Source organism: Vicia villosa, linkage group LG2 (genome assembly GCF_029867415.1).
Source record: "Vicia villosa cultivar HV-30 ecotype Madison, WI linkage group LG2, Vvil1.0, whole genome shotgun sequence".
Classification (NCBI taxonomy): domain Eukaryota; kingdom Viridiplantae; phylum Streptophyta; class Magnoliopsida; order Fabales; family Fabaceae; genus Vicia; species Vicia villosa.
This window is the reverse complement of record NC_081181.1, coordinates 117,259,091-117,273,945: the sequence shown is the minus strand read 5'-3', so window position 1 is coordinate 117,273,945 and position 14,855 is coordinate 117,259,091. Positions and strand designations below refer to the sequence as shown.

General features: G+C 35.0%; 1 protein-coding gene across 1 annotated transcript; it reads right to left on the bottom strand.

The window, feature by feature from the left end:
• Window positions 1-291: 291 nt before the first annotated feature.
• On the bottom strand, window positions 292-14,549 carry LOC131651871 (LRR receptor-like serine/threonine-protein kinase FEI 2). The gene is made up of 14 exons (XM_058921594.1): window positions 14,280-14,549; window positions 13,129-13,362; window positions 12,661-12,796; window positions 11,911-11,982; window positions 11,733-11,804; window positions 11,236-11,307; window positions 10,837-10,908; window positions 10,662-10,733; window positions 4,844-4,923; window positions 3,820-3,987; window positions 3,332-3,664; window positions 2,634-2,879; window positions 1,667-1,800; window positions 292-954 (listed from the first exon to the last, which is right to left on the bottom strand). The coding sequence occupies exons 2-14, from the start codon at window positions 13,229-13,231 to the stop codon at window positions 742-744; spliced, it is 1,773 nt and encodes a 590-aa protein (XP_058777577.1). The 5' UTR covers window positions 13,232-13,362; window positions 14,280-14,549; the 3' UTR covers window positions 292-741.
• Window positions 14,550-14,855: the final 306 nt, after the last annotated feature.

Here is a 14,855-nt window from a genome sequence, read left to right as displayed (position 1 = left end):
ATATAATTCCAGCAATTTTGTGCACCATAACTCTGCTTGTGCAGGATGCAGCTATGATTTCTTGATCATCAGCCAACTATTCTTCTAGGACTCGGAGAGCTGGAAAGGACGAGAGGAGGTGCAGGCATGAGCATCATCTTTAGCACAAGGTATGTCTAGGAAGTGGATCGAGATGACAATATTGAATAGTATGATGATAGTGACAGAGTTACTCCATTGATTATTCAACAGGGAACTTTCCTACTCCCCAGACAGGTAGGTAAATGTTGCACAAAAACAAGGAAACTCAAATGAGAAACTGAGAACCACCTTCATTAGATGGATTCTTTTATGGAAACATATATTACAAAAAATAAATAACAAGAATCACTTGCAAAAGTGGACTTTCTGAAATTATACATACTCATATACACTTAAATTGGAGTGAACAATGTGACTTAGATTACAAATGCTAACAAAGGACAAGTGGAAGGGGGAACCACGATCAAATATAACATGCAACTCCATCAGGAAGGCAAAGAAATTTATGAAAATGTTGAATGATGATATCCGTTGAATAACAGCACCTTCTGTCATGAAGTGCTGTCATGAAGGACATCTTCCATCATAAACTTACATTTTGAATGAATGCACTTGAGATGAGAAGTTGCATGCAGATTCTTAACCTGTCATCTGACGCAAGTAATTTGCAGCGACATGGATGCAAACACAATATACAGTTGATTTGTCTTCGCAACCTTTCTACTCTGAGTCATAGAAGTCACTTGGGCAAGGAGTTACGACCTCCGATTCAAGCAACTGGACCACTCGATGCATAGTGGGTCGATCCTCTGGACTTGAGGAAACACACTGAATAGCCACAGAGAGCAAAGCATCAAGGCTCTCCACCTGCACCCCCTCACATAGTAGATCCACAATTTCCCTCGGCCTATTTTCGGTAATAAGGAAATTCAACTGCATCGACGACAAATTATGGCATTAGAATGGGATTCATTCCTTTTAAAAGCAACTAAGATTACCTCCACTTTGTAATTGCATAATAAAAAGGAACATATACTAAATGATAAGTTTCAGTTATTTCATCTGCTTAAAGAATTGAATTAACACTCTCAGTCACATCAGTTCATGCTAATTGTAGTGGTAGTAGTAATCACAAGGAAGCCGGTTTATAACGAATTAAGGATTTAGCTCCTCTCAATTAAACTATGAGAAGCACTTAGATTACCTCCACTTTAAATGGTATAACAAGGTACACATGCAGTACAAGATGATAACATGCTTCTGTTCACCTACTTATATAATACACACTCTGTTCGTGCTAACTGTAGTGATAACCTCTAGGAACCCATTTTATAATGGAGTGACATATTCTTAGGATCTGTTTGGGAGAGGATTATGAAAGAAGTGTAATTGAGTTGTTATATGGTTATATATGATGGTATTCTATAAATTATTTAAGAATCTAGCCTTCCAAAATCCATGTGTGTGTGTGGTGTGTGTAATGAGTGGGCCTAAAACTATAAGTAGAGCTACTTCAGTGAGTATTTATGCTTAAAACCTAAATATAAAAACAGATATTTAGTTTTTAAAATAAATATAAGTTGCATCACATATTTAAAATTATTATTAGAATAAAATAAAAATAATATTAAGTTGCATCACATACCCAACCAACAATATTGAGACCCTTTTCAATGAAAGATGCATCCGTTGGCCGCTTTCCACTAAGCACTTCAAGTGTCAACACCCCGAAACTATAAACATCCGTCTTCTCAGTTGCTCTGCCACTTTGCATATACTCTGCAATGGAGTATGAAGGCTTGCTCAAACAATATGTAGTTTAAGTGTGAAACTAATTGTCCAACAAAAATCACATTTATGTGCACCTAAAACATAATCCGCCCTTTAAATGTCACTGTTAGACTCTTCAATTACTGTAACTGTTAAATTATTAGGAGAGTTGGTGGGTAATTATTAAAATTATTATACTATTAATTAAGTGTGTTTAGGTCTGGTATAAATAAGGGAAGACATTAGGGAGTTGATCAGCTGGGAATTAGTGAGTGGTTATTGGGAGAGACCCAACTCTCGAACATTTGGGAAGGGAGAGATCCAAGACTCTCGAATTTCTTGGAAAACTCATTGTAATTACTATTAAATTTTATCGTTTAGTATCAGTTTCTATCAGTCACCTAATTGTGAAGCTGCTTAACATATAATATATTGATTACTAGCAGCTACTTTACTTTAAGAAAAAAATATAAAAGGTTTTTATCGTACTCGGTCAGTTTCTTCATGTGCTTTTGGTTGGTTTGGCAACAGCAGTCCTCTGTTTCTCTTTCTATATAAAGGCCATAAGAAAAAAATACTTTTAACGCTGTTGCATTTACTCTTTCAAAAGTCAATCTAGTATAACTTCACAAGCACTTACCACAGATGATATTTCAAGTGAACACATTAAAACAAGAGACAAGAATATATACATCCGTGCAGTATTAGACCACCTAGTAACTAGTTATAAATACCCTTGACTCGACGACAACAAGAAACCCTCATAAATAGTTCAAGTGCTAAATACACCATTATTCATGCATCAGACAGCCATCTATAAGGTGAATATCATTATTGCTTACCTGGAGCTAGATAACCGAATGTTCCAGCAACAATAGTAGTGATGTGAGATTCTTCATCTTCCAGAAGTTTGGCAAGTCCAAAATCAGAAACCCGAGCATCCAATTTTCCATCGAGTAAAATGTTGCTTGATTTTATATCTCGGTGTATGATCCTAGGTGAACAATCATGGTGCAAGTATGCGAGCCCTTTTGCAGCTCCCATTATTATATTCAACCGTGAGTCCCAGTCTAGTTGCTCAGATCTTTCTGTGCAGTGCATCACAAACATCATTACTCCCCCAAAAAAGATTTAAGTAGAGGTACTGTACTAGCTTTATTGTTACTTGAATTTGAATCAAATAGTGCAGAATAAATAAAAATGCCATATTTAACAATCAAATAACTAAAGCATAAGAGCATCAGAAGTCAGCACCCAGACATATACTATACCCTAATCTAGACACATCACATAAAAAGCATCAAATATTCTTATGCTCGGGTGCTACGATAAATGTTCATTAATAAATGCAGTTAACAGTGTTATTAAGGGTTCTTAATCAGGAGATTGGTTTGATATAAGAAGTAAATAATGATTACCAATTATAAGCATTTGACTTTCTAATCACTACATGCCCTCCCTAATAATACAGATTTAGCTGCTTCATATATTAATATCATGATGAAAATATATATTGCAAGTATTCAAATAAATATCATACCATGAAGAACTTCATCTAGACTACCACCAGGTAGGTAGTCATATATTAACAACTTTGAGGTAGGTGAGTTGCAATATCCACGTAAGTTCACTAAATAACGGTGTTTGATGCTACCAAGAATTGCAAGCTCCCTCTCAAAAAATCGATCAAAGCCCTCATTCATCTTTACAATCCTTTTCAATGCAAATACATTCCCATCATCCATTGCAAGCTTGTAAACAGTTCCAAATCCCCCTACTCCTATTATGTGTTCCTCATTCAAAGTCTCTAGTTTCTTAATAACGTCTTTCGAAGAATATGGTAGGTCTCCATGAAACATCACTATTGATGCACCTGCAAGACATTATTTGGAGATATTAATTTACAAGGGTGTTAGAACATAAAGATATATTGGTTATTATATTCTAACAAGGTTTTTCAATTCATCAAGTAGAAAAAGCTAGTTAAAACAGGTCCATAAGCAAGCCAGAGAAAGATAAGGAGCATACCTGGACCAACGTCCACTGCAAGACTAACTCTATCGTTTTTACCGAACTTTTTATAAAGAAAACAACCCCAGAAACACATAAGTGCCACCAAAAGTAGTGCGCCCACAGTTGCTAATGCACTGATGAGAAGTCGGCCAGAATATTTCTTCTTTTCATTTTGATTTTGGTCTATAAGGAGTGAAACAATAGAAGTTAACATGGAATAGATGACAACATGATCTGAGTGACTATACTACAGTCAGAACATAGTTCGGAAAACAAAAAGTTATTGAACTCCAAACAGGGATGTACCAACATATCAAAAGTCAGACAAATACCATAATCTTAATCATTTTCTACAGAATTAACCTACATTTTAATTTTAAACTTTAATTTTTCTGTTGATCGATTTAGAAGGATAATTTATCTTCCTTAGATCTTCTAACACACACTATTAAAATTTCTTCCTTTTATCAACTTAGTCACACACAATATAGGTAATAAATAGGTCCAGGACAGGTGATTATGCATTATACTCATTTGGAAGACACCACATGTCCAGAAAATACGTATTACTAAAAAGCCTCATGGTACCACCATTACACCCTCAAAAAGAAATCCTCATAGGTAATAAATAGCTTCATTTTATTAGAAACTAGAAAGGAATATAGGTCCAGGATAGAGATATTACTAAATGCCTAAAAGAAAGGCTTTAGCTTCATTTTATTAGAAAAGAATATAGGTTCAGGATAGATATATCACTAAAATGCTTCATGGTACCACCATTACACCCTTGAAAAGAAAAGTTTCATCTAAAATGAAGTATAGACCTTCATATGGCCTTCTAAAAGCGATTGAGGAGTCAAATTACCACCTTTTCTCAACAAAAAAAAGCCAGAATAATAGAGCTGAAAATTCAAATGTTTCAGTAAAAGTATTTTATATGAAAAGACAAAACATCAATAAACAATAAAACAGAAACAAAGAAAGAAAGCAAGCTTAGTATGAGGCGAAATGAAGGATAAAGAAAAACACACAGCTCTACCTGAAGGTTTTTCCCCAGGCGAACCATCTTTACATGTTGAATCAATTTGTACTCCACACAAACCTCGGTTTCCAACAAACCTGCAACATGACATATTTACATGTTAATTAAGCAACCCATTTGTGAAAATATTGTCCCAAAATAAGTGAACTTTCGATTTTCAATGCAATATTAATTCCTTATTTCCAATTGTGCCCTTAATTAATACTACTTTCAACACTCCCAAATCAATATCTTACACTTTGCATTTATGGTAATGGTGTCCATTGCTTGATCAGGGTAATTTAGTAAAAGTATTATTCTCTATCTTTCATTTATACATTTTTCTTAATTTGTGTGAAATGGTCAAATGAGTCACTTACTAATGTATGCCTACTAATATCTACATGCATGATTTTAATACGTACTCCAGAATTCACATGAAATTAGAATATCTACAGTTCATGATCTAATCTTAATCACATTTTTCCTTGATCTTAAATTCTTAATGTAGAGAAGTGAATATTTGGTGAAATGCTTGAGTTTCTAATGCACTCAAGTAATTTGATTATATACACACTAGAGAGTAAATACAAGATAAGATTTTCAAGGATGTTGCTAGTTCCTAGATACATGTATGTAATTTTCTAGGCATAGACTTCTAGGTACATGTATTGACTCCTAAATACAAATTTATAATTCCAATATTTTATAATTCCAACACTCCCCCTCAAGCTGGTGAATGGATATCAATCATTCCCAGCTTGCAAGTCAACTGATTGAAACGATCCGGTGGCAAGCCTTTTGTTAACACATCTGCTAGTTGATGCCTAGAAGGAATGTAGGATGTAGCTATTAAACCACTGTCTAGTTTTTCCTTGATGAAATGGCGGTCAATCTCAATGTGTTTGGTCCTGTCATGCTGAACAGGATTATGAGCAATACTGATTGTTGACTTGTTGTCACAGAACAACTTCATAGGCCCTTCACATTGTATTTTCAGATCATTTAGAATGATCCTCATCCAAAGTAACTCACAGATTCCTTGAGCCAAAGCTCGAAATTCTGCCTCAGCGCTTGATCGAGCCACTACATTTTGTTTCTTACTTCTCCATGTGACAAGGTTCCCACACAAGAGGGTGCAAAATCCCGAAGTGGATCTTCTATCACTAATTGATCCTGCATAGTCAGCATCGGTGTAGGCTTCTATAGTTAAGCTTCCACCTCTTTTGAACAATAGTCCTCTTCCTGGAGTAGCCTTGAGGTATTGCAAGATGCGATCAACAGATTGTAAGTGTCGCATTCTCGGGTCATGCATAAATTGGCTCACTACACTGACTGCATAAGCCAAGTCAGGCCTAGTGTGTGCCAGGTAAATCAACTTTCCTACCAACCTCTGATATTGGACTCTGTCAACTTTGGCACTTTCTTCTTCGAGGCTTAACTTGTGGTTTTGATCTATGGGAACACTTGATGGTTTGCATCCCAGTTTCCCAGTTTCCTGCAAGAGATCGAGTATATACTTCCTTTGAGATATGAAAATGCCTTGGTTTGAGTAAGCAACCTCAATTCCCAAAAAATACTTGAGTTGTCCAAGGTCCTTCATCTCGAATTCTGCCGATAGTTTTTCCTTTAGTAATTGTTTCTCTGCCTGATCATCTCCTGTAATGATAATATCATCAACATAAACAAGAAGTATAGTCAGTTTTCCTTCATGCGAGTGCTTAAAGAAAAGAGTGTGATCTCCTTGACTCTGCTTGTAGCCTAAGTACACCATTGCTTTTGTGAATCTTCCAAACCATGCTCTAGGAGATTGTTTTAGCCCATATAAGGCTTTCCTCAATCGACACACTTTGTTGGATCCACATGAAGGGCCAAATCCCGGCGGGATCTCCATGTACACCTCTTCTTCTAAGTTTCCATGCAAGAATGCATTTTTGACATCAAACTGTTGTAATTCCCATCCGGAGTGAGCAGCAAGAGATAATAAGATTCGAACAGTGTTCATTTTCGCAACTGGAGCAAAGGTTTCCTCATAATCTATGCCATATGTCTGTGTGTATCCTTTTGCCACTAGTCTGGCTTTGTAACGATCAAGAGTACCATCTGATTTGTGTTTGACTGTATAGATCCACCTGCAACCAACGGGTTTCTTGCCTTCCCGTCTATCAACAATCTCCCAAGTTCCATTTTTTTCAAGAGCTTTCATTTCCTCATCCATGGCTTGGACCCAATTTCTATCTTTCAATGCCTCTTGAACAGATGATGGGATGACCACAGAGTCAACTGCAGAAATAAAACTTTGATGCTGCAAGGAAAGATTTTTAGAGGAGACAAATTGAGATATAGGGTATTTGGCACATGACCTTTTCCCTTTCCTTAAAGCAATAGGCAAATCATCTGTATTAGTATCGCAAGTGTCAGAGCTATGGGAATCACTAATAGGATTATGAGTTTCAACACTTACCTCCGGTTCTGGCAATTGGAGTTGTGTTTGGAGCAGGTCGGGCTTACTTCTTCTTTGATACACCAAGGTTGGCTCACTAGCATTAGTTTTTGTTGGTATGGAGGATGATGGTTCCTGCAAAACAGACGATAAAGGAGGGACAAAAATAGAAGCAGGCGACTCAGATTCTGTATTTGAAGAAGCATGATCAATAATAGGAGGATCAGTAATAGGACTTGACACAGGATTCACAGTCGACTCGGGAGACTCAATTGTAGGACCGGTAATAGGACTTATAAGAGGAGTCATGGGCAACTCAGGTAGGACTAAAAATTCGGAATCAGATTCTACATTTTGAATGCTCTCCCCCTGAAGCTGAGGACGAGTGAAGTAGGCTAAATTCTCATGAAACGTGACATCTTTAGAGACAAAGTACTTACGACTAGGAGGATGATAGCATTTATATCCTCTCTTGTTTGGGGGATAGCCAACAAAGATGCATCTCGCTGCGCGGGGGTCCAACTTACTTCGGTGTTGTTTATGGATATGGACAAAGGCAACACAACCAAATACTCGAGACTCGAGACTCTGCAAAATAGAAACAGAAGGAAACCGTGAAGTCATAAACTGAACAGGACTGACATTACCTAACATGCGAGATGGAACCCGATTAATCAAGTAGGCAGCTGTCAGAACGGCTTCTCCCCAATATGAGTTAGGAACTGCCATTTGGAAGAGAATGGCTCGAGCAACTTCAAGTAAATGACGATTCTTTCTTTCTGCAACACCATTTTGTTGTGGGGTGTCGACACATGTAAATTCATGAACTATTCCCCGTTGACTGGTAAAATTTGAAAGGATGTGATTGGCATACTCTTTGCCATTGTCAGAGCGGATTCTTTTAATCCCCTTGCCAAATTGTGTTTGTACCATATTTAAAAAACTAATAAACAATTCTGGTGCTTCTGATTTATCCTTCATCAAGAAAATCCAAGTTGCTCGAGTACAATCATCAATAAATGATACAAACCATTTAGCACCCGAAATATTAGAAATAGGTGCAGGTCCCCATACATCAGAATGTATGAGATCAAAAGGTTCAGCACTTCTATTGGAACTAGGAGTAAAAGAGACACGATGATGTTTAGCTAACTCACAAACGTCACATTTAAAAGACTCAACTGAATGATGTAAAAATAAAGAAGGAAACATAGACTTAACTAAAGAGAATGGTGGATGACCAAGACGTTTGTGCTGAAGCCAAATTTGTGCGGCGGAATGAGAAGAGGACACGGAAGACTCAGTCTGCAAGTAGGAAGCCAACACCTTCGAACAATTTGGTTCATTAGATAGGTAGTACAACCCTCCCTTTTCCTTAGCAACTCCAATTGTCTTCCCCGTGGTAAGATCCTGAAAAACACAATAAGAAGTGAAAAATATTACTTTACAATTCTGATCACGGGTGAGTTTACGAACAGATATTAGGTTGTGAGAGAGTGTGGGAACATGTAGCACATCCTGTAATTGAAGTGAAGGTTGCAAGTTAACTCTCCCAGAGCCATCAATACGAGCATAAGAACCATTAGCAACCGTAACATAACGGTTCTTCTCAGAGGAGGTGTAAGATGAAATCCAATTGGGATTGAATGTCATATGATCGGTGGCACCAGAGTCCAAAATCCAAGCATTCTTAGGTATTTTATCGCAAACACTAAAGGATTGAGAGCATACGCTCAAGCCGGTCGTCGGTAGAGAACAACTTCCAAAAAGCTTACCGACAGAGTCAAGTATAACCTTTAAACGATTCACCTCATCCTCGGTGAATGATAAAGAGTAATCAACATAATTTTTTTAGCCATTTGTAGCAAGCTAAAAATAAAAATAACAACAAGAAGATGAAATATTCCTCAAGAGGGGCCTAAAAGACAGCAATGAAGGGTTGACAGATGAAAGGGATAAAGAGGGGTTGTGTGAGGTGTTTCTGGACAGGGTAACAAGGCTGCAATGAAGGGTAACAAGGCTGCAATGAAGGCAGAAAAAAAACTTGCAATGAAGGGTAACAAGGCTGCAATAAAGGCAGAAAAATTGTCACGACGAAGGTGACTTGGGATTTACCGAAATGAAGACGGCTAGGGTTTATGCGGAAACAAGTCTCTCAGGATCGAGAGCTCTTGATACCATGTAGAGAAGTGAATATTTGGTGAAATGCTTGAGTTTCTAATGCACTCAAGTAATTTGATTATATACACACTAGAGAGTAAATACAAGATAAGATTTTCAAGGATGTTGCTAGTTCCTAGATACATGTATGTAATTTTCTAGGCATAGACTTCTAGGTACATGTATTGACTCCTAAATACAAATTTATAATTCCAATATTTTATAATTCCAACACTTAATTTTCTTTAAGTATATCTATTCAGTGATCTGAGTAGCAGGCCCAAAATAATTAATAATTTCGATATGTCCATCTATTGTTTGAAACTATCATACATGCTGATCAAAAACTTGAGAAATGCAATTACTCTCTAACAAATCATGATTGTGATTTCCTTAATTACTCTCAAACGATTTTTATCAATCTATCCAATTTATCATAATTACTTATATTACTATTTATCTATTAGCACTCCAAGCTAATATATTTACTGTGATCTTTATTTAAGCACCAAACCTCTTTATTCCTCTGAAAATAAGATCAATATACAAGGTCGAAAAATCATTCTAGCAGAAAATATTCCCATGAGAAAACAAATAAGTGGTTTTTAAATTTTTAATTTGTGACTAGTAAGCTAACTAAAAAAAAAAAGAACTCCCTCCATCCCATTTTGTTTGAAATACAACTAATATTGTAGATTTTATTAAAAAACAGTATATAATTTTGTAATTCTAAATATACCTTTTATCTCTCGCACTAATTAGGTTCTTAATCAATTACTCCATAACAACTACTGCCACTAGGTTAAAGGTATAGTAGGAAAAGAATATTTAGTACTTCATTGATATTGTAAAATGACATTCAAAATAAGACAAATATTTTGTTAAAACGTCAAACAAAATGGGACGGAGGGAATAATATAAAAATGGAATAATATAAATAATAACAATGAAAATCGTACACAAATAAAAGTGGACTAAATAATATTGTGGAGTGTGAATAAACTATTTTTAACATGTTTATTTTAAACTCAACTTTAGTAAAAAAAAATATGCAAGTGTTATTTAAGGGATTACAATTATGAGTTGTTTATTTGGAGTGTGAATAAGTAGAGTTGAGAGAATAATATCCCAGCCAAAAAAAAAAACCTACATCGTAAAAATCTATACAGAACAAACAGTCACATTCCTGGCAGCACTTAATATGCAGAAATCAATAAAAAAAGTCACACTTACGAGCTTTCTGTAAAGTGGGCAAGGACACCATCAGAAGGTATTGGTCCGACCAGAAAATTGGTCGATACATTGCTGCAAAGTATCCAACATTTAAAAAATAATATTTAAAAAATAGAAATTTAATAAAAATGGGCGTAAGGAAAGAACAATCATAGCAGAAAAGAAGTATACATACAACTTTTTTAGATTATACAACTTTCCAATTGATACTGGAATACTCCCTCCAAGGGAATTGCTTGATATATCCCTGAAAAATAGGAGACATGTTGATGAATATAATCTGTAACACCAGAACTACCGAACTTATTTTTATTAAAAGAAGACTGCGAACTATCTCATACCCACAACTCACTAAATTCGATGACATGTGTGCTTGCATGAAAATACACACAACTCAAACATAAATACCAGATAAAATATCTCATATAATCAATTTTCTTTCCTTCTTTTCTCTTGAGCCGTTTATTCTTGAAATGAAAACAGAACGAGCCCATACTACTACATTATTTAGTGTTTGATCCGGACAAAAATAAATAAATATAAATACTAAGTATAAACTGAAAGAGGAACTCACAAATTTTGAAGCTGCGAGAGATTTCCTATTTCACTTGGAATTATTCCACTAAGGTAATTACCCTGTAAAAAGCTGGACAACCCAAATTAACAGTTATTGCCAAGTAGTGATATCGAAAAAATGGATTTGCCCAAATTTAAACAACATAAAGAACAAGAGCTAGTAGTTATAATGGAGAAACTTCCTTGGTGAAAGCAAAGTAATATAAGACAAACTTTTTCAAACATAATGCTCAAAGTTAATATGAAGATTATCAGAACATGCTGTACATGGCTGTCCAGTATGTGCAATAGATGGAACATAAATGTAATATGAGCAATTTGAAATGTACATGCGTAACATTAAAGCTAATAAAAAATGATATTTATTCTTAAAATGCATAATCCTAATACCATTATAACCCAAGATAAATGCAGATAACTTTCCACAGTAAATAGAATAACAGACAAAAAAATGGAACAGAACAAGGCAAGTGGACCAAAGTTAATAATACATACATTCCCTGCAATTCCGTGCAATTTCCCAATTCTGGTGGAATTATCCCATAAAGGTTGTTGTTATGAAGAGCACTGCAGCAGATACATTAACATTGTAATTACATAGGAAATTATTGATAGTATGTATCGAATAATTAATAGAAAAGATATATGCAATCAAAATTTTGAAAACACATACAGAACTTTCAGACGATCTAACTTCCCAAGGTCAGGTGATAAAGACCCACTTAACTTATGGTGTGATAGAATCCTACAATATAACCAATGAAAGATAAGTTAGATTAGAATTCTTGATATAATTGCCAGCAAGTCTCCTGTTATACCTTGATATAAAGTACTTTTTTCTGAAATTCAGAAGTCTTGTAACCAAAGTATCATGCAGGTGCAATATTTCAACTTACAAGGATATTTACATATAGAAAAAAGTTCTATCCTATCCTGCATTAATGAAAACACTAATCCAACACAAAACCCATAATAGAAAAGAGGGAAACACTAAAACAGATATTTCAAAAATGACAGACTCACTAAGGTCGGTGGAAGAAATATGAACTCTGTCAGAATGTTATTAAACCATCAGACTAGAACAGTGAAAAAAATAGAAGCAAAATTGTATTATGTGAAATTTACAATCAGTACTAGCACCAAAAATTAGATAATACTTGTTTACAGAACTTTAAGTCAAAATCAGAATTTAGATGTTCCAGACATGCCTGAAAACATTCCTGTGAAGCTTCACAAAACAATGCTTTCTCTCACTTATAAATACAAGACTGCCATGATATAATTCATCTACCCACAACATAATACAATTGATAAACTACACCAGTCAATCAAAACAAGACGATGTATGAAATGCTTTCATCTCACAGAAAAGGAATCTTATAGCAAGTAAATGACGAGAAACGTCAAGTGTATATAAACTCACAAATGGGTCACTCTCTTGGTTTTTAGATCACACTTCACTCCTTTCCATTTACATGGGTCAGGATCCTCAGGCCTCCACTGAACCAGGATACCATCAGAGCTAATAATTGTTGTCCTGAAGCTGACAAGTGCCTCGCCTATAAATGTCAGAGAATATAACAGTCAATATAAGTATGTAAGAGAAAAGGAGTCTAGCTCATGAAATTAGTTAGATGATATTTTAAACTAAGTCCCGTGCTGAGAACAAACATAAATAAGAATGATGTTTTTAGAACTTCCAATATTTTTACTTCTTTCAACATATTTGTTATAAAGGCATAACCGAAAAATAAAAATAATATTCTTGTTAACAATAATTTCAGTCAAACCCAGTGTATCACAAATATATATTTTATACATGTATAAAGGTGTTCATAATAAAAAAAAAACAGCAAAATGTTGCTCAGTATCGCATAAATCAGTATCATACCATCAGGACTGATCGCTTCAATGTTATTAATTACAATTACAATATGCATCAGCAAAACATACAGAAGCCACAGCCATTGGCCTTTTATCAGACAAATGCCCATAGCAACAGTGTTGAAGAATAGTAGAGCTAGTGAAATTCATCAGAGACAAAAAGTGTCTGAAATGTCTCTCTCCACCATGCAGTTATCTGGTTGGTATATACATCAGCAGTGCAGATGAACGTAGACACTGCCTGCAACATCAAATCAACTAAACTGAAATTAAATCATACAAGAATCATCATTAAGACAAATTTATCAAATTTATCTGAGAGCTATACAAATAGTGACATTTAGGTTAGTTTGAATTGACTTATTTGAACCTATCCCTGGGAAACTGTTTGGAAGAGTTCATGGAAACAGCTTATGACATGTCCATAAGTTATTTTCAGCTTATTTTCATAAGCTCTTCATAACAGCTTATGAAAACAACTTATAACTTATATGATACTAGTACCAGGTGAACTATATTTTATCTTCTGTCCATAAGTTATTTATTTTCAGATTATTTCCATAATAGCTTACCAAAACAACTTATAACTAATATGACAACAGATTGACTCTATTTTATCTTTTCTTCATAAGTTATTTTCAGCTTACTTCCATAAGCTCTTCATAATAACTTAAGAAAACAACTTATAGCTTATATGATGACATTAACTTTATTTTATCCTTTGTCTATAAGCTATTTTATTATAAATTTTCTTAAATATCCAATCAAGGCCTTAAAAACACTTACATCAGTTAACTGTTACACATAAATAACCAGTAACCTCACCAATTAAATGAAAACACAAGAAAATTTGAATATATCATAGTCTAAGTGAATGACTAAGAATGCATAATCATCTATTCAAACACCTACTCTCCAAAAATTTCAGCTCAAACGCAAAAGCGCTTTTTACCTAACTAAGAAAGAAATGAAAAAAGTAGCACAAAATTTTATTTGAAAAGCTATATTAAGCTAATCCAAACTGAGCCTAGGTAAACTAGTACAAGAGCTTCACAATTGAAATCAAAAGCAAGCAATGCACGAAAATCAAATCCAGGTAAAGTAATCATCAGCTTCAATTTCAGCAAAAACGAAAAGAGAGTGAGAACACGAACTCACCTTGATTTCGATCTGAGATTCGAGAAAGTGAAGGCGAAATGCAAGTTGAGGTGTAAAAGGGAATAAAAGCCAAAAGACGTTAAAACCACCGTTATCACAACTCTCACACACACCCACTGCTTCGTTGTGTCTGAGATTTGTGTGATTCCAAAGAGTGAGTGCGAGTGTGTGAGTTTGAGTGTGAGCGTGTGTGAACTTCGAAGTGAGAATTAGTTACTCTTTTGGAGAATTAATGTGCAACTAATGAGATTAATTAAGAGCTAAGCTGTTTGGTACGTGACAACACGGACACCACGCACGTGCAACCGACGTCTTTCAATCCCGTTACAGCTCACACTACTCATCAACTTGACGACGTCTGTAGCGTACACTACAAAAACACTTCCTCTCTCGTTGCTTTATTTATTGGAGTTTCTTTCTATATTATTTTGTACTTTATATATTATGTCATTTTTATCGTTTTTGTTTGTTCTTATTGTCCATAAAATGTAGTGGAATTTAATCATGTCAGAAAATTTAATTAGTATTATTATTTTATTTTTTTTATTTTCTATTCAATCACCGGCTAAATTAATT

Excerpts from the sequence above, each read along its gene's own strand:
- LOC131651871 (XM_058921594.1), bottom strand. The coding sequence starts at position 13,231 with ATGGGCATTTGTCTGATAAAAGGCCAATGGCTGTGGCTTCTGTATGTT. Across the intron at positions 11,983-12,660 it reads ACCAAGAGAGTGACCCATTT|GATTCTATCACACCATAAGT; the intron begins GTGAGTTTATAT and ends GTTATATTGTAG. Across the intron at positions 2,880-3,331 it reads TCTAGATGAAGTTCTTCATG|AAAGATCTGAGCAACTAGAC; the intron begins GTATGATATTTA and ends TGCACTGCACAG.